The sequence below is a fragment of the Bufo bufo genome, chromosome 1 (assembly GCF_905171765.1).
Source record: "Bufo bufo chromosome 1, aBufBuf1.1, whole genome shotgun sequence".
In the NCBI taxonomy this organism is placed as follows: Eukaryota; Metazoa; Chordata; class Amphibia; order Anura; family Bufonidae; genus Bufo; species Bufo bufo.
In genome coordinates this window covers 55483271-55510195 of record NC_053389.1, presented here as the reverse complement: position 1 = coordinate 55510195, position 26925 = coordinate 55483271, and the positions used below count along the sequence as shown (strand labels likewise).

Here is a 26925-nt window from a genome sequence, read left to right as displayed (position 1 = left end):
GGGGGGAGGCGGGACGTTAGAAAAAAAATAAAAATAAAATATATATATATATATATATACATATATATAAAGTTTTTCAGCAATCCAACCCTAAAGTAACCAGTTTTTCCAAACTTCATCAATACTTGTAACTTTTTTAATATGGCCCTCCATCGCCCGTTCTTCCTTAATCAGATTATCAACTACTTTTCTCCACTGTCCCACTGTCGGAGGATCTACCCCTATCCATTTCTTAAGTATAAGGAGTCTAGCTTGAAACAGCACCCTACAGAGAACCGTTCGTGTATCTCTATTTAAATTCAGAAGAATTTACATTTGATAATGTAAGGTTGGTACATAAATTGTGAATGCTAGGACTGGGACAAATGTGTGGAACTGCAGAGGGGACCAATCTCAGGTTGGGTTACAGGGGTCAGTGTTAGGTCCTCTTCTTATTTCAATGTGTATACGTAGTTATAGTGCAAACTAGAAATGAGCACATTTATTGAAATTAGTTTTGGATCTGATTTTAACCCCTTAAGTACCAGGCTCATTTTCACCTTAAGTACCAGGCCATTTTTTGCAAATCTGACCAGTGTCTCTTTATGTGTGAATAACTTTAAAACGCTTTTACTTATCCAGGCCATTTTGAGATTGTTTTTTCGTCACATATTGTACTTCATGACACTGGTAAAATGGAGTAAAAAAAAATCATTTTTATTTATAAAAAAATAATGGAAAAAAAATTGGAAAAATTAGCAAATTTCCACGTTTCAATTTCTCTACTTCTATAATACATAGTAATACCTCCAAAAATAGCTATTACTTTACATTCCCCATATGTCTACTTCATGTTTAGATCATTTTGGCAAATCTTGAAATTTTTCAGCAATTTTCAAAAACCCACTGTTTAACCACCTCCGGACCGCCTAACGCAGGATCGCGTTCCGGAGGTGGCAGCGCTGCGCAGAGTCACCCATATACGCGTCATCTCGCGAGACGCGAGATTTCGCTCCAAGCCGGCCCGCGCATGCGCATCGCGGGCCGGCAAAATTAAAAGAAGTATTTCGTCACCAGCCTGCCAGCAACGATCATTGGCTGGCAGGCTGGCGATTTTCAAAAAATCCAATCCAAAGTCATATAACAGATCATATTAGTAAATATGATCTGTTATATGGCTTGTCTGCTCCTGTGCTGGTCCTTTTCGTCGGTTGGATCCAGCACAGGAGCAGACTGAACTGTGAGTAGCACCAACACTACACCTTAGCCCCAGATCACCCACCTGCACCCCAATTAACCCTTTGATCACCCCTTTGATCGCCCCTGTCAATCACTAGTGAAAGGAAAAAAAGTGATCAGTGTAAACTGTCACTTTTTTTTTTTCACTGGTATTGGCTGTTAGGTTTTAGGGATAGTTTAGGCCCCTTGGTTAGGTAGTTAGCGTCAGTTAGCGCCCACCCCACCGCACCGCAGTCACTTTTATTCGCTGTTTAGCGTATCGCTAATCAGCATTTGTACTTTTATAGTATCTGTAAGTGATCAAAACTGATCACGGTCAGATCTATAATTGTATTAGTGTCACCTTAGCTCGCCCTCCACCCAAAACGCAGTGTTTGCCCGATCAGGCCTGATCGGTCGCCCACACGTGCGTTCACCCACGCCCGCCCCACCGCAGTGACAAAAAATATATATTTTTTGATCACTGCACATTCATTTTACACGCACTGCGGCGATAAAAAAATCAGTTTTGATATTTTTTATCAACCGCAGCAGCCTCCGGTACTTCGCTAGCCTCCCCTTTGTAAGACAGGTTTGCTTTTTTTCTTGGGTAGTCTCAGGGAATACCCCTAAATTTAGTAGTCCAAAATGTCAAACAGGGGGTATTCTTCTGAAGAGGCCTACAGGATTCTGACCCAGTCGGATGAGGAGTGGGAACCCTCATCTGATGAATCTAGCGGGTCAGAATATGAACCTGTAGAAAGCAGTGGCTCTCTGACCCAAAGTTCGGACGAGGAGGTGGAGGTCCCTGATAGCACCAGGCGTACCAGGCCCCGTGTCGCTAGACCACAGGTTACGCAGGATCCGCTTCAAGAGCAGCAGAGTGGGGCTGTCGCTGCCGGATCACGTGGTGAGGCATACACCAGCAGCGCAGCCCTTCCTGGACCTAGTACCAGCACTGCTGTACAACCTGGTGAAGTAGCGAGCACCAGAAGGGCAGTTGAAGCTGGTACGGTGGCACGTGCAATAGTTACCCCGTCGCAGCCACCGCACAGACAGGCCCGTAGAGCCCCTAGAGTCCCTGAGGTGCTGGCAAATCCTGATTGGCAGTCACCAACTTCAGCCGCACCAGTAGTTCCCCCTTTCACCGCCCAGTCTGGAGTTCGGGTTGAGACGGCTCAAATCGGTTCGGCCCTGGGATTTTTTGAGCTGTTCTTGACTGCGGAGCTCTTGGACTTAGTTGTGGCAGAGACAAACCGGTATGCCACACAATTTATAACCGCAAACCCGGGAAGCTATTATGCCCAGCCTTTCCGGTGGAAACCAGTCCAAGTTTCCGAACTTAAAATTTTTCTGGGCCTTCTCCTCAACATGGGCCTGACAAAAAAGCATGAATTGCGGTCATATTGGTCAACGCACCCAATTCATCACATGCCCATGTTCTCTGCTGCTATGTCCAGGACACGATTTGAGACCATCCTCCGTTTTCTGCATTTTAGCGACAACACCACCTCCCGTCCCAGAGGCCACCCTGCTTTTGACCGGCTCCACAAAATTCGGCCCCTCATAGACCATTTCAACCTGAAATTTGCAGATTTGTATACCCCTGAGCAAAACATCTGCGTAGACGAGTCCCTAATACATTTTACCGGGCGCCTTGGCTTCAAACAATACATCCCAAGCAAGCGTGCCCGGTATGGGGTCAAATTGTATAAGCTCTGTGAAAGGGCCACAGGCTATACCCACAAATTTCGGATCTATGAGGGAAAAGATCAGACCCTGGAGCCGGTCGGTTGCCCTGACTACCTGGGGAGCAGTGGGAAGACAGTCTGGGACTTGGTGTCACCCTTATTCGGCAAGGGGTACCATCTTTATGTGGACAATTTCTACACAAGTGTGGCCCTCTTTAGGCATTTGTTTCTAGAACGGATTTGTGCCTGTGGCACCGCGCGAACTAGTCGCGTGGGCTTCCCCCAACGGCTTGTAACCACCCGTCTTGCAAGGGGGCAGAGGGCTGCCTTGTGTAACGAAGAACTGCTCGCGGTGAAATGGAGAGACAAGCGTGACGTTTACATGCTCTCCTCCATTCACGCAGACACGACAATCCAAATTGAGCGAGCAACCCGTGTCATTGAAAAGCCCCTCTGTGTCCACGACTATAATGCGCTCATGGGAGGGGTGGACTTCAATGACCAGATGTTGTCTCCGTATTTAGTTTCCCGCAGAACCAGACGCTGGTATAAGAAGGTGTCTGTATATTTGATTCAATTGGCGCTGTACAATAGTTTTGTTCTCTACAGTAAGGCTGGGAGAACACGATCCTTCCTCAAATTCCAGGAAGAGATCATCGAGAACCTCCTGTATCCAGAAGGTTCCGTGGCCCCATCCACCAGTGTAGTTAGCCGTCTACACGAGCGACATTTCCCCAGTGTCGTTCCTGGTACCTCAACCCAACCGTCACCCCGAAAAAGATGTCGTGTCTGTAGCAGGAGTGGAATAAGGCGTGACACCCGCTATTTCTGTCCTGACTGTGCTGACCACCCTGCCCTATGCTATGGAGAGTGTTTCCGGAAGTACCACACACAGGTACACCTAGCATAGGGATCACATCTCACCAGGACAGGCACACAGGGCTATTAGGGCCCCTTCACTCACAGCTGCTGCAAACCTCTCCTTTCACCTGGGATAAAGTGCATAACGTACTTCGCCACATCTTTGGGCGATTTGCGCTTTGCACATTGTCCCATGGGGAAGGAGAGGTTTGTTCTATAAAGGTAAAAAAAACTAAACAAAAAAAAAATTACCGGTAAGTAAAAAAGTTAAAAAAAGTTAATATGTTCTGTTCTAAAGTTAATAAAGTTATTGCTTTGCGGCCTGGTTTTTTCTTTTTTTTTTTTTTTTTTTTTTCCTTTCAGGTGGACCAACCGATCGACTAGCTGCAGCACTGATGTGCATTCTGACAGAAGCATCGCGCTGCTGTCAGATTACACGCAAGTCGGTGTATGCGGCGCTGCAAGACGAGATTTCTCCTCTGCAGTAAAAGATACGTTTGCCGAGGCATATGAGCTGAGGAGGTGGCGGTGTTCATATGCTTTGGCAAACACTTTGTATATATAAAAAAAAAAATCCCGGCAATGATTTATTCATCCACATCGATTGATGTGAATGGAGAAATCTGGTTTGCCAGGGCATACGAGCTAAGTGGGTATGGATGTTGGGCGGAGCTCCTATGTCCTGGCAGACGCCTTTCCCCTCCTTTTTCTTTTTTTGGCAGAGATTTTTTCATCCACATTGATCGATGCGAATGAAGAAATCTGTGCCGTTCATTTTTTTCTTTCAGCCCAGCGGCTGAACGGAAAAAAAAAATCTCATTACCTGTATGCTCAATATAAGGAGAATAGCAGAAACTCCTAATGCTGGGCATACATGTAATGATTGCGGAGACCCTCAAATGCCAGGGCAGTACAAACACCCCACAAATAACACCATTTTGGAAAGAAGACACCCCAAGGTATTCGCTGAGGGGCATATTGAGTCCATGAAAGATTGAAATTTTTGTCCCAAGTTAGCGGAAAGGGAGACTTTGTGAGAACAAAATCAAAAAAATCAATTTCCGCTAACTTGTGCCAAAAAATTTTTTTTTCAATGAACTCGCCATGCCCCTCATTGAATACCTTGGGGTGTCTTCTTTCCAAAATGGGGTCACATGTGGGGTATTTATACTGCCCTGGCATTTTAGGGGCCCCAAAGCGTGAGAAGAAGTCTGGTATCCAAATGTCTAAAAATGCCCTCCTAAAAGGAATTTGGGCCCCTTTGCCCACCTAGGCTGCAAAAAAGTGTCACACATGTGGTATCTCCGTATTCAGTAGAAGTTGGTGAATGTGTTTTGGGGTGTCATTTTACATATACCCATGCTGGGTGAGATAAATATCTTGGTCAAATGCCAACTTTGTATAAAAAAATGGGAAAAGTTGTCTTTTGCCAAGATATTTCTCTCACCCAGCATGGGTATATGTAAAATGACACCACAAAACACATTCCCCAACTTCTCCCGAGTACGGCGATACCAGATGTGTGACACTTTTTTGCAGCCTAGGTGGGCAAAGGGGCCCACATTCCAAAGAGCACCTTTCGGATTTCACAGGTCATTTACCTACTTACCACACATTAGGGCCCCTGGAAAATGCCAGGGCAGTATAACTACCCCACAAGTGACCCTATTTTGGAAAGAAGACACCCCAAGGTATTCCGTGAGGGGCATGGCGAGTTCCTAGAATTTTTTATTTTTTGTCACAAGTTAGTGGAAAATGATGATTTTTTTTTTTTTTTTTTTACATACAAAGTCTCATATTCCACTAACTTGTGACAAAAAATAAAAACTTCCATGAACTCACTATGCCCATCAGCGAATACCTTGGGGTCTCTTCTTTCCAAAATGGGGTCACTTGTGGGGTAGTTATACTGCCCTGGCATTCTAGGGGCCCAAATGTGTGGTAAGGACTTTGAAATCAAATTCTGTAAAAAATGACGAGTGAAATCCGAAAGGTGCTCTTTGGAATATGGGCCCCTTTGCCCACCTAGGCTGCAAAAAAGTGTCACACATCTGGTATCTCCGTATTCAGTAGAAGTTGGGGAATGTGTTTTGGGGTGTCTTTTTACATATACCCATGCTGGGTGAGATAAATATCTTGGTCAAATGCCAACTTTGTATAAAAAAATGGGAAAAGTTGTCTTTTGCCAAGATATTTCTCTCACCCAGCATGGGTATATGTAAAATGACACCCCAAAACACATTCCCCAACTTCTACTGAATACGGAGATACCAGATGTGTGACACTTTTTTGCAGCCTAGGTGGGCAAAGGGGCCCATATTCCAAAGAGCACCTTTCGGATTTCACTCGTCATTTTTTACAGAATTTGATTTCAAACTCCTTACCACACATTTGGGCCCCTAGAATGCCAGGGCAGTATAACTACCCCACAAGTGACCCCATTTTGGAAAGAAGACACCCCAAGGTATTCCGTGAGGGGCATGGCGAGTTCCTAGAATTTTTTATTTTTTGTCACAAGTTAGTGGAAAATGATGATTTTTTATTTATTTATTTTTTTCATACAAAGTCTCATATTCCACTAACTTGTGACAAAAAATAAAAACTTCCATGAACTCGCCATGCCCATCAGTGAATACCTTGGGGTCTCTTCTTTCCAAAATGGGGTCACTTGTGGGGTAGTTATACTGCCCTGGCATTCTAGGGGCCCAAATGTGTGGTAAGGAGTTTGAAATCAAATTCTGTAAAAAATGACGAGTGAAATCCGAAAGGTGCTCTTTGGAATGTGGGCTCCCTTGCCCACCTAGGCTGCAAAAAAGTGTCACACATCTGGTATCTCCGTATTCAGTAGAAGTTGGGGAATGTGTTTTGGGGTGTCATTTTACATATACCCATGCTGGGTGAGAGAAATATCTTGGCAAAAGACAACTTTTCCCATTTTTTTATACAAAGTTGGCATTTGACCAAGATATTTCTCTCACCCAGCATGGGTATATGTAAAAAGACACCCCAAAACACATTCCCCAACTTCTACTGAATACGGAGATACCAGATGTGTGACACTTTTTTGCAGCCTAGGTGGGCAAAGGGGCCCATATTCCAAAGAGCACCTTTCGGATTTCACTCGTCATTTTTTACAGAATTTGATTTCAAACTCCTTACCACACATTTGGGCCCCTAGAATGCCAGGGCAGTATAACTACCCCACAAGTGACCCCATTTTGGAAAGAAGAGACCCCAAGGTATTTCGTGATGGGCATAGTGAGTTCATGGAAGTTTTTATTTTTTGTCACAAGTTAGTGGAATATGAGACTTTGTAAGAAAAAAAAATAAAAAATCATCATTTTCCGCTAACTTGTGACAAAAAATAAAAAGTTCTATGAACTCACTATGCCCATCAGCGAGTACCTTAGGGTGTGTGCTTTCCGAAATGGGGTCATTTGTGGGGTGTTTGTACTGTCTGGGCATTGTAGAACCTCAGGAAACATGACAGGTGCTCAGAAAGTCAGAGCTGCTTCAAAAAGCGGAAATTCACATTTTTGTACCATAGTTTGTAAACGCTATAACTTTTACCCAAACCATTTTTTTTTTACCCAAACATTTTTTTTTTTATCAAAGACATGTAGAACAATAAATTTAGAGCAAAATTTATATATGGATCTTGTTTTTTTTGCAAAATTTTACAACTGAAAGTGAAAAATGTCATTTTTTTGCAAAAAAAATCGTTAAATTTCGATTAATAACAAAAAAAGTAAAAATGTCAGCAGCAATGAAATACCACCAAATGAAAGCTCTATTAGTGAGAAGAAAAGGAGGTAAAATTCATTTGGGTGGTAAGTTGCATGACCGAGCAATAAATGGTGAAAGTAGTGTAGGTCAGAAGTGTAAAAAGTGGCCTGGTCTTTCAGGGTGTTTAAGCACTGGGGGCTGAGGTGGTTAAGGACCAGTTCAGGTCTGAAGTCACTTTGCGAGGCTTACATAATAGAAACCACCCAAAAATGACCCCATTCTAGAATATTCTTTGCCATGAAAATTAACTTAGACCAAAAAAAAACTTTCCACTGCATTTCATTTCTGTCATTAAAGGACCTGCTGAGATCATTTCAGTAATTGTCTTGTTAACTCAGGTGAGAATGTTGACGAGCACAAGGCTGGAGATCATTATGTCAGGCTGATTGGTTTAAAATGGCAGACTTGACATGTTAAAAGCCACCCTCGATCACCCTCGATGCTTGAAATCATTGTTCTTCCATTGTTAACCATGGTGACCTGCAAAAAAACGCGTGCAGCCATCATTGCGTTGCATAAAAATGGCTTCACAGGCAAGGATATTGTGGCTACTAAGATTGCACCTCAATCAACAATTTATAGGATCATCAATAACTTCAAGGAAAGAGGTTCAATTCTTGTTAAGAAGGCTTCAGGGCGTCCAAGAAAGTCCAGCAAGCGCCAGGATCGTCTCCTAAAGAGGATTCAGCTGCGGGATCGGAGTGCCACCAGTGCAGAGCTTGCTCAGGAATGGCAGCAGGCAGGTGTGAGCGCATCTGCACGCACAGTGAGGCGAAGACTTTTGGAAGATGGCCTGGTGTCAAGAAGGGCAGCAAAGAAGCCACTTCTCTCCAAAAAAAACATCAGGGACAGATTGATCTTCTGCAGAAAGTATAGTGAATGGACTGCTGAGGATTGGGGCAAAGTCATATTCTCTGATGAAGCCTCTTTACGATTGTTTGGGGCATCTGGAAAAAGGCTTGTCCGGAGAAGAAAAGGTGAGTGCTACCATCAGTCCTGTGTCATGCCAACAGTAAAGCATCCTGAGACCATTCATGTGTGGGGTTGCTTCTCATCCAAGGGAGTGGGCTCACTCAATATTTTGCCCAAAAACACAGCCATGAATAAAGAATGGTACCAAAACACCCTCCAACAGCAACTTCTTCCAACAATCCAACAACAGTTTGGTGAAGAACAATGCCTTTTCCAGCACGATGAAGCACCGTGCCATAAGGCAAAAGTGATAACTAAGTGGCTCGGGGACCAAAACGTTGACATTTTGGGTCCATGGCCTGGAAACTCCCCAGATCTTAATCCCATTGAGAACTTGTGGTCAATCCTCAAGAGGCGGGTGGAGAAACAAAAATCCACTAATTCTGACAAACTCCAAGAAGTGATTATGAAAGAATAGGTTGCTATCAGTCAGGAATTGGCCCAGAAGTTGATTGAGAGCATGCCCAGTCGAATTGCAGAGGTCCTGAAAAAGAAGGGCCAACACTGCAAATACTGAGTCTTTGCATAAATGTCATGTAATTGTCGATAAAAGCCTTTGAAACGTATGAAGTGCGTGTAATTATATTTCACAAAATCACAGAAACAACTGAAACAAAGATCTAAAAGCAGTTTAGCAGCAAACTTTGTGAAAACTAATATTTGTGTCATTCTCAAAACTTTTGGCCACGACTGTAGAGGCCCGGATGATCGGGGCACGTGTCACACTGAGTGGTGGTGTCCTTCCGTATCCCCTTTCTGTGACACACTCTGCACTCCAGTTCCCGAGGTACTCCGGCCTGCTCTTTCCCGGTCAGAAAAGATCAGGGTCTTGAGGACTGCCTCATAGAACTGCAGGAATTTCCCTGTGTTGCCAGCGCACTGGAACAATACAAAAGAGTTGTACATGGCAACCTGCACCAAGTAGACCACAACTTTTTTATACCATGCCCGGGTTTTGCGCATGGCGTTATATGGCTTGAAGACTTGATCAGAGAGATCAACTCCTCCCATATTCCGATTGTAGCCGACTATACAATCGGGCTTGAGGACCGTTGCCGCGGTACCTCGCACAGGGACAGGGGTGATGCCGTTACCGTGAATTGTAGACAGTACAAGGACATCCCTCTTGTCCTTATATCTGACCAGCAACAGGTTTCCACTGGTTAGGGCTCGGGTCTCACCCCTGGGGATAGGTACCTGGAGGGGGTCAGTAGGGAGGCCGCGTTGATTTTTCCACACGGTCCCACAAGCGGACATGGATCTGGCGGTGAGGGACTGGAACAAGGGGATACTAGTATAAAAGTTATCCACGTACAGGTGGTTACCCTTATCTAGCAGTGGGTGCATAAGGTCCCACACAAGTTTCCCGCTAACACCCGGAGTGGGGGGATATTCTGGGGTTTCAGTACGGGAATCTCACCCCTCGTACACACAAAACTTGTAATGTACTCTCACAAAGTTTGTACAGCTTCACACCATACCTCTCCAGCTTAGAGGGAAAATACTGGTGGAAAATGAGTCTCCCCTTGAAAGCAATGAGAGACTCATCAACCGCGACCTCCCTTCCAGGTACATAGGTCTCCAAAAATTTGGCTCCGAAGAGATCGATGACCGGCCTGATTTTGTACAGGCGGCCATAGGCAGGATCACCTCGAGGAAGGGGGGAAATGCTGCATTATCTGCATAATGCAGGCATTTCCGAATGGCCTCAAACCGGGTACGTGTCATGGCCATACTGTAAAGTGGGGTCTGGTAGAGGACGTCCCCACTCCAGTAATGCCTGACACTGGGTTTTTTGACTAGGCCCATGTGCAGCACGAGTCCCCAAAACGTCCTCATCTCGGCTGCACTGACCGGAGTCCAGCCACCGGCCCTAGCCAAAAAAGAGCCCGGGTGTTGAGCAATGAACTGTTGGGCGTACAAGTTCGTTTGCTCCACCATCAGATTCACAAAGTGGTCATATTCAGTGAAGTCCACTGTGGGAATCTGGATTCCTGCTTGGCCAACAAAATCAGGAATCACGGGCTCAAAATCCTCTGGGGGTACACCAGACAAGTTCACTGGTAGGGGGCTCAGTTGGACTTATTTGGTGGGCCGGAAAACTGGTACGAGCCCGAGAGCTGCTCGTACTAGTGTGGGCCACAGGGACCTTGGCATGGCGGTCTCCTTGCTCCGCCTGGTGGCGTCTCCGCCTCCTTGGGGGCTCCTCATCATCACTAGATGATGAGGAGGAGGACGCAGATGACAAGAGGAAAGTTGGGTCATCCTCGTCCTCACTGGGGCTCTCGGAGTCGGAGGCAAGCTGGGTATATGCCTCCTTGGCCGATAAACTTCTGGCGGGTCATAGGGGAGTGTGTGTGTGTGTGTGTGTGCGTGAGTGGAAAGCTTTATTCAGTGTGCGTGTGTGTGGGGGATGGGTGTTCGCATACTTTGCCCTACACCTAACAGAAAAACATATATAAAGATAACTAAAAAAATTGAAAGCCCCAAAAAGTGTAAAAAAATAAATAAAAATATTCAAACGCGCTGATCAGCGGTACAAAGCTGATCAGCGGTGGGGTGGGCGATGCGCTAACAGTGGCCAGACGCTACAAGTGCCGTCCACAGTCAGCGCATGCAAAAAAAAAACACTTGCACCCCAAAATATTTGTGTGTGGGGCAGGGGGGGGGCAAGCTGCAGCACCCCTGGGGGGTCTAGGGTCACACAGCTGAGTGCTGTGGACCCCAGACACCCGATCCGGGTGCTAAACCACAATAAAATAAAAAAAATTCCCCTAACTCTCCCTGCCTAATCTACCTCTCCCTCACTGTCCCTAATATGCTGTTTTGTGCCTGTTGGCACAAAAAACCTACTTGATGGGTTTTGCAGCCGGAGGCTCCTCTCTCTCCCTGCTCCACAGACGTTTATGAGCGGGGAGAGGAGCTCCGGCAATTCAAATCTGCCGCTCCGCCCGCCCGCCCACCTGCCCATCCAGCCAATCAGAAGCGATCCTGAGAGGTGACGTGACTGCCACCTCTCAGGATCTAAGGATGGTGATTGGTGGTGTATTATCACACCACCGATCACCGTCTTATTCCGGGTTATCGGGTCACCAGAGACCCGAATAACCCGGAAACGCAGCAATTGACCTGCGGTTAGCTGCGATCGCCGACATGGGGGGTTCACAGGTCCCCCCTGGGCATTGTACCAAGGTGCCTGCTGATTGATTTGAGCAGGCACCTTGTTCCGATTACCGCCCGCCGCACGGCGGTGATTGGAACTACACGGGGCGTACAGAGATTAAGAGATTAATGAATCAGTCAGAATATTAAATTGGTGTCCAAATCAATTGTACCTGAATCAAAAGTGCTCCAGCTGGCCTATAAATTGGTATATGACACTAGGAAGTCTCCTAGGATAAAGTTTTTTCGCTCTTGTATTTTTTTTTTCTGCACTTTCTCTTTCTCTCCCCTTTCAATCTCTTTAATAGTGTCAGAGTGACAGTAAAATATGTAGCTATGGGTAAAGGCATGGCTGATGGTGTTAACAAACAGCATGTTTAACCCTTTCAGTTACTCCATTGCGTGCCAGGGGATGTATGGAGGGAGCCTCTGCAGTGAGCCCGCTCCATACGTGCGATCTGCCAGCTGTATGCTACAGCCAGCATCCGGCCGCACTGACAGGAAACGGCGATCGCGCCGCCCCTGCCATTTAACCCCTCAGGTGCCTCGATCAAGGCACCTGTGAAGTGATGCGGCTTCATCTTCCTTCCGATCGGAGCCCCCGCAGTGAAATCGCGGGGCTCCAATCGGTTGCCATGGCAACCTGGATGCTGCTGAAGCGATCCAGGCCTGCCATGGCTTTCTCCATACTGAGCTATGCACGAGGCATAGCGCAGAATGGAGTGTGTAAAAATCCTATTCACCATAATAGATCTCTATTATGGTGAATAGGAGAGGGGATCAAAAGACCCTATGTATAAGGCCCCTATGGGGACTAACTGATGTAAAAAAAAAGTAAAAAAACACCAATATATTAAAAGTTTGAATCACCCCTCTTTCCCAATTTTACATATAAAAATACATAAACAATAAAAAAAATAAACATATTGGGTATCACCGCGGCCGAAAATGTCTGAACTATTAAAATATTTTTAAAAACTTATTGTGCGGTGAATGCAGTAACAGACAAAAAAATTAAAACATGCGATTTGTCATTTTGTCCCCCCAAAAAATGTAATTACGGTGATCAAAATGTTGTATATACTACAAAAATGGCATCAATGAAAACTACAGTTCGTTACACAAAAAACAAGCCCTTATAAAGCTCTTTAGACCCAAATATAAAAAAGTTATGGCTGTCAGAATATAGCGATGCAAAGAAAATGTAGATTTTTCTAAAGGTTTTAATTTTTTTTAAAGTAGTAAAACAAAAAACAGTTCAAGTTTGGTATCGCCGCATTCGTATTGAGCCGCAAAATAAGAACGTCAGGTCATTTTTAGTGCATAGTGAACGCTGTGATGTCAAAACCCCCAAAACCTTGGTGGAATTCCTTTTTTTTTTCAATTTTGACACAAATAATTGTTTTCCTTTTTTCTAATACAAGACATGGTAAATTAGATGGTGGGATTAAAAAATGCATCTTGTCTTGCAAAAAATAAGCCCTCATATAGCTATGTGAATGGAAAAATAAAAAAGCTATGGCTTTTGGAACATGAGGAGGAAAAATCAAAAATGTATAAATGAAAATAGGCCTGGTCTTAAAGGGGTTAAAAACATGGAGCTAACCCTAAAGGCGTTATCCTGGCTGTCCTTGGGTATTCACCCTTTAACCCCTATACAGGGATCTGGACTTCGCTGCAGAGGAGCCACCAGACCGCTACCTCTTGAGATAGTACTGGTTTTGTTGGTGGCTGACCCACAGAGGTACAGATGTAGCAGGGGTAACACACACACTCTTAACTCAAATTTCTTAACTAATCGCGTTATCTTGAAACAAAAGCCATTGAAAAGCAATTGCTTAATGTCACGGCCCGTGGTGTGTGCCGTGACACTTTCGCTGGTTGCTTGTGGCACCTTGTTGATATGTATGTGTGTGCGCTTTCCCTTTAAGGATGTTTCCTTTCCCTGCTTTGGTGTGCACGGGGTTAAGGTGTAGTGGGTGTGACCTCAGGCCTCCTTATATGTTGGTGTGTTGGAGCCTGTGGTCAGTTTGATTTTGTCAGTCTGTGTAGGAGCTCTGCTCCCTGGCTGAATGTCTTAGTCTGTGTGAGCCACCCTTATTTATTATATTGTTTCCCTTGCTCTGTCTGTGTGTCCCCTCTGGCGTGTTTCTGTTTTCCCTCTCCCACCTGGTGTATGTTGTTATGGTGTGGGCCTTGCATGGAGGTTATTGTGTTGTAGTGTGTTTCCTCCGAAAGGGGGCTGCTTTCCCGGAGGGGTTTAAGCAAACATCTAGACAGTGCGTTTCCGGTCCATCTCGTCGGTGGCAGGTAAGTTCTGGTAACCTAGGTTGTCTGTTGCCTTTTGTTACTTACCTGTCGTTCGGCTGTGAACCCTGTCTAGTTGGTGGCCAGCTGCTGGGCTTCTGGAGACACCATTCATCTGTTGTGCTGGATGAATGGGTGGTCTCTGCCCTGTGTTCAGGCTTAGGGCATAGCAGGGATACCTAGGGTTCTAGGTTGGAGAGCATGAGCCCCCTTACCTTCTGAGATGGCTCATGTATTAGGAGTTTAGGGAGATCTTCAGGGTCGCGGTAGGAGGTGTCCTGCACCCTGTTCCCTGCTTTCCTGCGTTGCAGCGAATGCCGAGGCACGGTGGGGGGTTTCCCCCACTCCCCGTCGTGAAACAACGCATTTAGTTGCATTAAGTTTAGATAACATGTCTCATAAAGCATGTGTGTTAACCTTGCATAGTAAGCATAGTCGGAAGACAGGCCAAGGTCGGGCAGGCAGCATATAAGCGTATCTGAGAGACAAGTCCAAAGTCAGGGCAGGTGGCAGTAGGGCAATCCAAGAAACAGACTAAGGTCAGGGCAGGCGACTGACTGGCTTTTCCCTGAAATGTTTCCCTGATTAGTGACTGCATTTTAAAAGCAAAATGGCAGGTGCCTTTTTGCGCAATTCATCCAAAGCGAATTGCCAAAACTTCAAATTTGTAAGAAGATTTTTTTTTTATTTGTAAAGAATTGGATTTGTATAGAATCGATTCGCTCATTTCTACTGCAGAGTACTAAACATGCCAGGTTGGCTCAGTAATGAGGGAAGGCATCAACTGCTGCTAGACACTTCTGGTGGCAGCTTATCCGCTTTAACGGCTTAACACCAAATGGCATCTGTATGCAGGGTAATATGTGGGTTAGAGAGCGGAGTGTGGTTCATAGGCAGCAGTGTCAGCTGTATAATACAACTAATATGCAGCCACAATGACTAAGATCAGAGATAACTCCCATCCTGGTCAGTTAGCCCCTCCGATGCCATGGTCAATAGCAGCATATGGGCAGTAAGATAGAGGGAGGAGACTCTCTCTGTCCTCCGATTGGACCCCAGTGCAAAATCACAGGGGTATGTGTGGCTGCTATGGCAGCCTGGGACTTTTTGAAGGCTCCCAGACCAGTCATAACAACCTGCCTGTTATGCCTGTCTGCAGCAGGACTTAATGGGAATGTAGTAGAAATCCCGTAGAGTGCAAAAGTACCGTATACTATTGCTTGCAGTCTATGCTATAAGAGATCAAATAAAGGGACTACTAGTTAACGTAGAAAAAAATTGCAAAATGTGTTTTTAAAAAATATAAGAAAAACAGAAACATATAAAAAATTTAAACCTCCTCCCCCTTCCCAATTTTATATTAAAAAAATTGAACTAAAAAAGTAAATGTCATTGGAATTAGCGCAGCATTAAATCCTGCCTGTTAAACACCATAACGGAAAATAAATAAAATTGCCCAATTCACTGTTTTTGGTCACCTTGCCCCCTCCAAAAGTTGAATAAAACTTGATAAAAAAAGATAAGAACTATATAAATTTGGTATCATTATAATTGTACTGACCTGCACAGTAGGGTCGTAATGTCATTTTTAGTACACAGTGAAGGCCCTAACAATCAAAGCCCCCCAAAAAACATGTCAGACTTGTATTTTTTTTTAGTTTCACCTATTTTCATATGGCAAATTAAATGGTTGCATTAAAAAATACTACCTGTCCCGTAAGAAAAGCCCTTATTTGGCTATGTAAACTTAAAAGTAAAAACGTTATGGCTCTTACAAGGCAGGAAGGTAGAAAAGAAAGCGAATTTTTTTTTTGCCTAGTCCTTAAGGGGTGTGAAATCCAGTATGCCTCTCCTTTCTTTCCCTTAATATCAGCCATTCGGCGACAGCCGGGATCCTCCAGTACAGATTAGATGGTTGGCCGGTGCTGCCAAAATTGGTGGGTTCAGCCGATGTTCATCTAATGTGCATGGTCACCTTAAATGAGTTTTCCAGAAGTTTGATACTGGTGGCCTATCCTTAGGATAGGTGATCAATATGTGAGGTTGGGGTCTGACACTCAGCATCCCCACCAATCAGGTGGTATTGCAGCCCAGGACCATTCAGTTGAATCTCCAAAGAGGCCAGCAAACAGCTTATCACTGGGGGTGACGGTAGTCAGACAGACCCCCACCAATCTGATACTGGTGACCTATCCTGAGGCCATCAATATTAAACTCCAGGAAAAGTTCTAATATTTGCAGACAATATTGAGCTATGTCATGTAGGAAAAATGACATAGCTCAATATTAAGAACACTGCATGTAGATGGATCACTTCAGTGCCAGGCAGCTGCACCCAAAGCAAATAAGATCATGAACCATAAAAAATGTAAAGGGAGATATGAATATTGAATTCAAAATCTATACAAAATAATAACACACTTTTCAATAGGAGCCATTCTTATAATATGTGCATTTTTTGAGATTTATGAAAATATGAAGCTTCGCACCTTCTGTCAATTCCTGAACATACGGAAACAATTATGTGCCGCTCATTCATAGTTTTGTAAAATTTCCCACTATGAACACATTCTGCCGTTATTGTGTAAAATATGTCAGGGCAGAAGGATCTTTTACATCTAAACCGTCTGGTGTCACAACAATATACCGTATATGAATAGCTGGGAACTGACGAGTACCGTCGATACGTCAAATAGGAGGCTAGAAATCAGCCATAAGATTAAAACCACTGACGGGTGCACTGAATGGCGCTGATTCTCCCGTGACAATGGCACCTGTCAAGCAGGGGGGTGTATTAGGCAGCAAACAATCAGTCCTTGAAGTTGATGTATTGGAAGCTGGAAAAATGAAATAGTGATGATTAGACATCAGGGTCACCAAAGCAGCAGCTTTTGTTTGGGTGTTCTGCTGCTTTTAGGATACATCCACAGGGGACAGATTTGTGCATGGCGAATCCATGACATTTTACGTAGCAGCAAAGTAGACGTTTTTAGAAATGTCATCCACATGCTGTGAAAAAGAATCTGAAACGTATAATGATTTTTTTCAGCCCCCCCTCCCCCAGTGGGACCTGTAAAGGGAACTATACTTACCAGCTAACAGCCGCATAGTTCTGTCACTGTGGGTCCTGTACTATAGTCACTGCACTTCCAGTCCCCGCAGGTACTGTAAACTTCATACATGGATGGGGTCCCATGAACTGCTGCAGCCAATGACTGGTCTCAGAGGGGACGTGTCCCCAAGTGTTGCTTGAGGACACATCACCGCTGAGGGCAGTCATTGGCTGCAGAGGTGCAAGTGACCCCATCCGTTTACATGCTAGGACTGGAAGTGCAGTGCCACTGGAGCCATGGAGCTGGAACAGAGCAGCAGAGAGCAAGGAAGTATAGTTCACTTTACAGGTCCAGTTGGGTGGGAAGGGGAGAAAATATAAAAAAAAGACTGTGGTCAACCCCTTTAAACTTAGAATGACCAAGTGTCATACATGTACATTGTTGGTGCTGGGTTTTTAATTTGAAGCACTGTACATGTACAGGCAGGATTAAAGCGCCTTCTCATTAAACCTAGCAGAAGAAAGTTGTGTCCCCGGCTGTTTCTGACCTCAAAGAGAAGACAGAAGTGGTTTATTACCGCTTCTGCCTTCTTCTTTGCTTGATGCAGCGCTGAATGAATGCTATTCAGTGAACAGAGGAAGCGGCTGGGTCACGCCATATTTTGAATCCAGAGATCATGTGATTGCTGTGGGTGTCTTGGGTATAGCAGAGCTGCTGGGTCTTAGCAGACCCTGATCAGTTGTGCCTGTGAAAAAAGCCCCCTAATTTCCCATGTAACTCTAGCTCCTTAGGGTGGCTCAGTTATTGTGAAAAAGTACAAAATACAAAAAAAAGTGTTATTATCCGCCAATAGAATACAAATAATAGAAAAAAATAAAGCAGAAATATGCCCACGCCTACTAAAACCGTCACTACAATCGACCCATGCATGCAAAACGATTCATATTATACATATCAAAGCGACCGACACAAAATAAGGAACCCATTTTAATAATTTATTTTGGTGCAGTGGCATACATTGAAAAGGAGGGGCCCCATAGCAAGGATCAAACCAGGCCCCCCACACAGGACAGAAGGGTTTCTGTCTTAACCCTTTTCAATCACCCTTGAGCCATTTTTCCACTGGCTCATTTGCTAAAAGTTGTTCTACCTAAAGGGTAGAGTCATGACCAAGTTTTCACCTCCAGTAGAAGATAATCCTAACTAAGACTGGGCCCCTCTTGCTCTGGGCCCCAAAGCAGTTGCATGGTCTGCCGTTATGGTAGTTACGCCCCTGTTTTGGTGTCAGTTTACATATTTAAAGAATAAAGAGCTATAGTTTGAAAAAAAAACATTTTTTTTTTGCAGTTTTCCAAAAAGAAAATTATCTAAAAACATTAATAAAAAGCCCTAGGTGACACTAAAAAGTGTTGCAAAACTTATTTTGGTAGTCCAAAAAATAAAAAGTGCACTAAATTGTGAAAAAAGGGTCTGGTCTTTAAAGGGTCACAGAGTTTTCATATAAATTTTGATATGTCATAGAGACATATGAAAAGTTTTCATGAGGTGGGGGTCTTAGTCCTGAGACCCCCACCGATCCCTAGAACAAGGAAAGAGAAGCGCTCACATATCAGACTGTCTCGCCAAGCTGCTGGAGAGAAAGACTGATCCAAAAGAAAGTCTGTGAGCCCGTCTCGCTTCCATCTCTTGCAGAGAGGAGAGACAGTATGATATGCGAGTGCTTCTCTTGTCTCTTCTAGGGATTGTTGGGGGTCTCAGCACTCAGGTCTTCATCCATCAAAACCTTTCCTACATCTCTGTGACATGTCAAAATTGTTATGAAAATTCAGTGACCCTTTAAAGCCTTTTCAGGCCTGGTTATTAAGGGAGTTAAGATTACATATAGCTCTAAGAACCCCAGACAAGCCAGTACCAGATCAGGCATGACAGCTTGAACCTGGCGATGACACTGCATGCCATGAAGGACAGCACATAAATAAAAGTTCTTCTGGCACAGGAACCATGCTATTAGTATGTTCATTTATGTGGGGTGGACAGGAGGGGGTTACAATGTTTTGAGCTTTCAGCCTTCTTCTTCTCAGTAGTGCATTGGCTAATGTGATTGTTCCTAAAATTTGGCCCATAATGTTGCAACAAGTTTTAGACCTATTTACGAAGCAAATGCACCAAAAAGAGTAATCCATCGTGCCTTGGTCAACCAGGGGGATGTGGCTACGTAGGGGTGAGCGTGTGGCTTCCCAGAAAGAGGGTACAGCTAAAATTGTGACTACTCGCATCAAAATTTTGGTATAAAATTTTGGCACAAAGTAAGCCAACCACTAGTTGGTGTAACGTTAGACAGAAGTGTCTAGCCATGCGCCACATTTCTGATTATACTTTGTATTTTTAGATAGGATTAGTAAATCTGCCCCATTGTGTTTTTATGGTATACTGCTATATTAGGGTACAGCCAGATGTTGTGTCTAGGATGTAGCCATGCTCCCCAAGCGTGGTATGGCTTTGCCGTGTGGCCGTACCCTTACCATACAGGAAAGATATTACAGGTTGCTCACCATGGTTGCTCTTCGAAGACTTTACTGGGTTATAGAGGTTTTTTGGAGGACGTGATGGTCCATTATCATGTATTCCTGAACTCACAGCAATGCTGTTATTTCTCTCTCCGTGGCTCCCCTGAATGGACTGGTGTCGCAGAATGTCCACTAGAGCTCTGGAACAATGATATTAATAAAAAAAAAATCACAACAAATGTTACTTAATCACGTCCACTACCCTGAATCACCGACCTTCAGAGACCGCTGAAAGTTTGCTAGAAGTTGTATTGCGTTATGTGCCACATATGTGTCCTGCAAATCTTTATTTGAACCTTACAAAGGGCCCATCATAGGTTTGCCTATTCACCAAAGTGTCCATGCCTGCAATGGCAAGTGTATATCCAATTGGCTTTGTTAACCACAGTCATGGCAATATAACAGAGGAAGATGAACCCATTGGCATCCTGCAACATGATCGAAGGCTGCCAATAGGTTTTATGTGACAGCTGTGGCCTCCAGGTCTGCCTATTGGACCATGTCTAGTAGTTCGACTGTCAGTTTTGGGCAATAATGTTTTGGAGTACTATGTGCGTACTATATGTATGTATTCCAAAACATTAGGTAAGTGATCAGGAGATCACAGGTTCTCATCCCCTAGGGCAGTGATAGCTAACCTCCAACACTCCAGCTGTGGTGAAACTACGACTCCCAGCATGCTCCATTTATTTCTATGGAATTCTGAGAACAGCCAAGCAAGTGTGCATTTTGGGAGTTGTAGTTTAGCCATCACAGGCCTAGGGGGACAAAAAAAAGTGGAATAATGTTTAATAAAATGTAATACATTTAATAAAATTCTCCCCCCCAAAAAAAATTTGATTAGAAAAATAGTAAAAAATAAGATATATGGAACTGCAGCAATCCTAATGACCTGTAAAAAAAAGATAACACATTTTAAAAAACATTTTCATTTAAAAAATGGCAAAAAAAAATCGAATATTAAATTACATTTAACCTAAAATATAAAAGTTGAGAAAAATGCAACTAGAGATGAGTGAATCAATCGAATTAGATTCCAGCCAAATCTTAATCTTTAGCAATTTTTTTTTTTAGACAAATATCTCAAAATGGCAGCCAAGGTGTAGCTTTTTTTACTAGAGCTATTTTGACTGTTCTCAACACATCTGCTTAAAATTCTGCTTTTGTATTGCTGCTCTTGAGGGTCTGTGGATTATTGGATCTCAGTAAATTCAGTATTCATAATACAGTAATAGCATACTTGCCAATTATCCTCAGCCGCAAAATAAGAGGAATTTGTTCTGATGTTCACAATTATGAGGATGTTCACGGTTGGTGGTGGTCAGGAGCATAAAATTATACATATGTGTGGCCTCTATCATTGTAAGGTATAAGGAAAACTTTCATTATGTGACAGCCTATAGGAGCGGGCAGTGGTATTTACGGTTATTGAGTGAGGACTCTTTATTTGGGCCATTTGGCTTTTACAAGTATGCTGAATCACCTTGAAAAGCTGCATTAAAATTGTCACAAGATGCTCAGTGTGCCAAATGCCTATGTCCCTCCTTCCTTTATTTGAAAGGAGGTATGGCAGTATAATTCAAAACACTTACGGCATGTTTTACCCCCTAAAACATGTATGTTTCAGCATAAGATTTACATAGTTTCTTTAAAAAAATTGTTGTACATTTGCAAAATAAATAACATATTGAATAACTATGGAAGTATAAGAGTACATGCACACGGCAGTTTAATTTATGCAGATTTTCCATGCAGATTTCGCTACATTTCTGCGCCCAAATCCACACGTACTTCTTATATTTTTTGTTGAGGATTTCCCCTAGATCTCACTCTCTGCATTGCCAAGGGTAAAATCTATGCTGACAATGTGCACAATCAATTGACATGCTGTGGATTTAAAAATCCGCACAGCAGGTCAATAACTGTTGTGAAGATGAGATTTTTAAATATCCCATCTACTTAGCCGGTATTGTCTTACACTGCAGTTGTCAAAATCTTCTAGGACACAGCATTGCCCTCAGCATGCCGATATCTAGCCCTGTCAATCAAGGAGAGGCGGGAGTGTGCAGAGCACAGGGAGTGTTACAAAAGCAGTGCTCCAAAGATTCAGCCCCACCTCCTGGTGCTCCAAGTGCTCATCTGCATATGTATAAAAGCACAGACATTTCTGCAGCTGTAACATACAGACAAAGGAAAGGCATTGTTTAATCAGCATAATGAGCCCTACCAGGCAGTATGCCTGGTTTAATTGGGTTGATCAGGCTGACATAGGCTCTTGAACCTCATGTTCAGCTGTCCACATGATCTGCAACATTTCACTAGGAGGTAAAGCATATATGGTTAAACATCTGTTATATATTTAAAGGGACTTTCCATTACTTTTTTCTTCTTCAGAAAATGTCATGCGTTAAAAAGATGGATAGTAAACATGTGCAGTGTCCCACTTATGTGTGTATAAGTGGTCACCTTAAATTTCTGTATATGTATTTAATGTATTGTAATTCCTAAGTTCAGGCTGGCATTGTCATTACATCTATTCGCCCCTAGGTGGTGCTGGCGCCACATGATATGTATATAGCTTGGGGTTTGCTACAGGAAGGTAGTGTATGGAGGAGCAGAGCAGGCTCAGTCCAAGATGTAGCTGCCTTTCTTTCCTCTGGGCCCTGATCAAGCCTGGAGAGGACAGACCAAGTAGTCACAGCAGCCCAGCACAGACAAGTGAGTCTATATACAGTACAGACCAAAAGTTTGGACACACCTTCTCATTCAAAGAGTTTTCTTTATTTTCATGACTATGAAGGCATCAAAACTATGAATTAACACATGTGGAATTATATACATAACAAACAAGTGTGAAACAACTGAAAATATGTCATATTCTAGGTTCTTCAAAGTAGCCACCTTTTGCTTTGATTACTGCTTTGCACACTCTTGGCATTCTTTTGATGAGCTTCAAGAGGTAGTCCCCTGAAATGGTCTTCCAACAGTCTTGAAGGAGTTCCCAGATATGCTTAGCACTTGTTGGCCCTTTTGCCTTCACTCTGCGGTCCAGCTCACCCCAAACCATCTCGATTGGGTTCAGGTCCGGTGACTGTGGAGGCCAGGTCATCTGGCGCAGCACCCCATCACTCTCCTTCATGGCCAAATAGCCCTTATTTTCAAAGTTTTCCCAATTTTTCGGCTGACTGACTGACCTTAATTTCTTAAAGTAATGATGGCCACTCGTTTTTCTTTACTTATCTTCTTTTTTCTTGCTATAATACAAATTCTAACAGTCTATTCAGTAGGACTATCAGCAGGGGCGTACACAGAAATCATTGGGCCCCATAGCAAGAATTTAGATTGGGCCCCCATGCCCGTTCCTAGTCCCTCCCACTATGCGCCCTGGCTCCTCTCACTACCCTCCCTAACTTCTCCCCTGCCCCATCTTGTGCAGCAGTACTCACGCTGGAAGCCAACAGACCCATTATAGTGAATGGGATCCGGTAGGTTCCAGCAGTGTTCAGCATATATTGACAAAAATCTGGGGCCTTACATGATGTAATACCACCCAACTTTCCTGCTGTCCAGCATGGCACATGCACATGAGAAAAGACATGAGAAAAGTTTGATGAAGTGAGTGTCCCCCTTCCCCCATCCTCTGTGTCATGCAGGACAGCTGGGATACAGTGACATTACTCGCTATCCTGCATAACACATGTGCAGAGACATGAGTCTTTGGGAAAGCTGAGTGACCCCCCCCCCCCCCCCCCGCCTTTCCATGTTCTTATTATCTGCTTTTATACCTTGCAGGATAGCAGGAAATCTGAGTGACATTACATGATGTAATAGCACCCAGCTTTTCTGCTCTCCTGCATGGCACATGTGGAGAGACATGAGAAAGCTGAGTAACACAACCCTCATATCTTCTCCTGCCTCTGCACTTGTGCCATGCAGGACATCAGGAAAGCTGAGTCACATTACATAATGTAGTGACACCCAGCTTCCCTCCTGTTCTGAATGGCCTATGTGCAGAGGAATAGCCTGGGAAAGCTGAGTGACCTTGCCCCCTTCCACACACATACACCTCTGCACTGTCCTCACCTACAAGTCGTCACTTACTTCATTACTGGTTGTGGCAATCCAGAGGAATCAGGCGGGGGCGGAGCTAACAGGCAGGAGGCGGAGCTAGGAGGCGGGGCCAGCAGACGGGAGACAGTTAGGAAGATAGACAGGGGCGGGGACTCTCCTCCACTGCAGGGCCCCCCCTTCCTCACGGCCCCATAGCAGCTGCGTGGTCTGCCTATATGGTAGGTACGCCACTGACTATCAGCTGTGTATCCACCTGACTTCTCCTCAACGCAACTGATGGTCCCAACCCCATTTATAAGGCAAGAAATCCAACTTATTAAACCTGACAGGGCACACCTGTGAAGTGAAAACCATTTCAGGGGACTACCTCTTGAAGCTCATCAAGAGAATGCCAAGAGTGTGCAAAGCAGTAATCAAAGCAAAAGGTGGCTACTTTAAAGAACCTAGAATATGACATATTTTCAGTTGTTTCACACTTGTTTGTTATGTATATAATTCCACATGTGTTAATTCATAGTTTTGATGCCTTCAGTGTGGATCTACAATTTTCATAGTCATGAAAATAAAGAAAACTCTTTGAATAAGAAGGTGTGTCCAAACTTTTGGTCTGTACTGTACATCTAGTGAAGATTAGAGCTGACCTCACAAGCACCAGTGACCGGGAGGAACTTAAAGATACCTGGACACAACTGGATGATTAGTGAGCAGAATAATCCTTTTTCACTAAATGCCTTCTGGGACATAGTGAACTTGGATATTTCAGGAGAACATCCTGCATAAAATAATGTAGCAGAGAGTTTGCCTACTCCCTTATTGGATTGCTTAATATAAAGTAAGGAAACCATTATATTCAGTACCTGAGTGGTAGAGAGTGGACTTAAAGTAGAAATATCTAAAAAGAGAACTTTTGTCTTGCCTGTAAAGTAACAGCATTAAGAAAACTCCTCAACTGACAATTGCCAGACCTGTTGTAAGGATTACAGCTAAACTAATTACTGAATTATCCTTTATGCCATACAAGTGCACTGTACTGATGAACTGTACCAACGGTCCTGAGACATTTGATTCAAGTAAAAGTTCCACTGTTTTACTACAACTGACTCATGCTTTCTACTACCCTCAACATTTGCACCTTACGGTGCTGGCGTCATGAACACAGGGGCCAGCCACCAAAGCACCTTAAACACCTATACCATCAAGGGCACTTCAACTTCCATCTGGCTGGTGTTTCCTGCAATAGAGAGTGCCCCGGAGGATTTAGTGCTGTCTTCCCCATCACGGCCCAGGGAGGCTCTGCTAATTGTGAGTACAAACAACTACTACCCCCATCGACCCACCGTAGCCTCACGTGTTGCCCCTGTGAACCTGGTTCGCTGCACATGTACCAATATATCTACCCCGAAGACCTCTTTCGCATGTCAGTGAATCATGGACGTGTGCTGTCCGTGTTCTCCATTGACAGCACATGTACCCATTGTATACAATGTGTTTATTCAGTCATCAGTGATTTTCCACTGACGATCGGTGATGCAGATCAAACATGCCTATTGAAGTCTATGAGTCCATAAAAGCCCTCGACACAACATGGATACCATCCGTGTTCTGTCAGTGGGTTTCATGGACCATTAGTAGGAGATTCTCTGGAAGTAAATTTTTACTCTAGCGGTGTCCATGGAATACACGGAGGGCAAAAAATGGACACATGGACTAAACGCAGATATTTACGGACATCTTCACGAATAAACCACAGACCATCTTGTCATGGTTGTCATCACGGATGTGTGAAAGAGGCCTCAGAATGCATCCTATTTTATGGAGGCAACAATTTCCATGTGCTTTGCTTGTCGTAGCTCATCCATGTAGTCACATGACATAATGAAATGACCATATCTTCCATGTATGCGTAGATCAGAGGCGTTCCTTAGATCAGATGGTGCCTTATGAATATGTCTATGATATAATATAAAATATCTTTTGACATTTTTAAAAAAAAAAATGCCCTGGAAAGTCCCTTTGAAGAGGATCACGCAGAAGAATTCAACAAACAGGTGGAGTCAGGTATGTAAACGGAGCTCCGCCATAAGAACTACAGGTGGTGCTCAGCAGAAAAAAAAAACAGGATCTGAGACTATGAAACAAGAAGACAGAAACAATATAGCGGCACTCACCGATCCCTAGAATGTCCATTTATTTCAATAATCCATAAAATGAGGAAGCGTGAGGCTCAGAGCTCAAGGTGACGGCGGTCTTTGGTGAGGACACATTTCATCTGACTTGCTGGTGAGTGCCGCTATATTGTTTCTGACTTCCTGTTTCATATTTTAGATAATACAACTAGTATTGAGCGAATCGAAGTTAACAAAGTGGAATTCGATTCAAATTTCAGGAAAAATTTAATTTGCCATGAATCCAAATTTCTTGGCACTTCGTGCTAATGAATCAATGTTTTCTGAAATGGCGGTAAAAGCAAAAAATACATACTCACCTAATCCATTTAATCGCTGAGAGGCGTCACGTCATTGCTTTCTTCAATCAAGATGGCCGCAACGGCCTATCCGCGATCGATTGGATTAGGTGAGTATGTATTTTTTTGTTTTAACCCTCTAATAGGCTGAATGTGTCTCTTAGATGCCGCAATCAGCGTTGAACGTGGCATCTGAGGGGTGAAAATGACGGGGGCGGTGTGATCGCCGTTCCCCGTCATTGCACCCCCTCCCTAAAATGGAATGCGATTCGTTACGAAGTAATTCGTAACTAATCGAATCTCTTGCCTAAGTTTGGTGAAACGGCCAAATTGAATTTTTGAAAACATCGCTCATCACTAAATACAACAATACTAGAAAAGTTGATGGAACTAGAAAGATCTTCTAGCTCTTACAGTATGGCACCATCTAATCGGTCCAGTTCTTACAGTTGCATGCCAGTATATAAAACCATTTTCTATAACCTCTTTTATGTACATATTGGTTGAATCCACATTTTTCGAGATGATTTAACCTGCTTATGAATCTTTAGTCAACCTTTTGACAGTATGTTTAGCTAGTTTAGGGGGAAGGGGACAATAGAGGACAGGCACTTTGTGACATACGGCTGTGTCCTCCCTTACCTTTCCTCTAGGCTTCAGATATCCTGAGATGAGTGACGTGAGATGACCAGCTCTGATAAAAACAAGCTTAGGCTAGTTTCAAATATGTGGCTGTGCTCTCCAGAAAGCTGTTCTGCCGGAGTTCTCCTGATATGACATTCCTGGATAGTGCC

The 26925-nt window shown here is 43.8% G+C and overlaps 1 protein-coding gene across 1 annotated transcript in view; it reads right to left on the bottom strand.

Moving 5' to 3' along the window:
* Positions 1-26925, bottom strand: part of SHISA7 (shisa family member 7) — a 44567-nt gene that overhangs the window by 12532 nt on the left and 5110 nt on the right. Inside the window, exon 2 of the mRNA XM_040415535.1 lies at positions 19582-19736. Coding sequence (XP_040271469.1) covers positions 19582-19736 — 155 coding nt within the window. The remainder of the gene's footprint in view (positions 1-19581; positions 19737-26925) is intronic.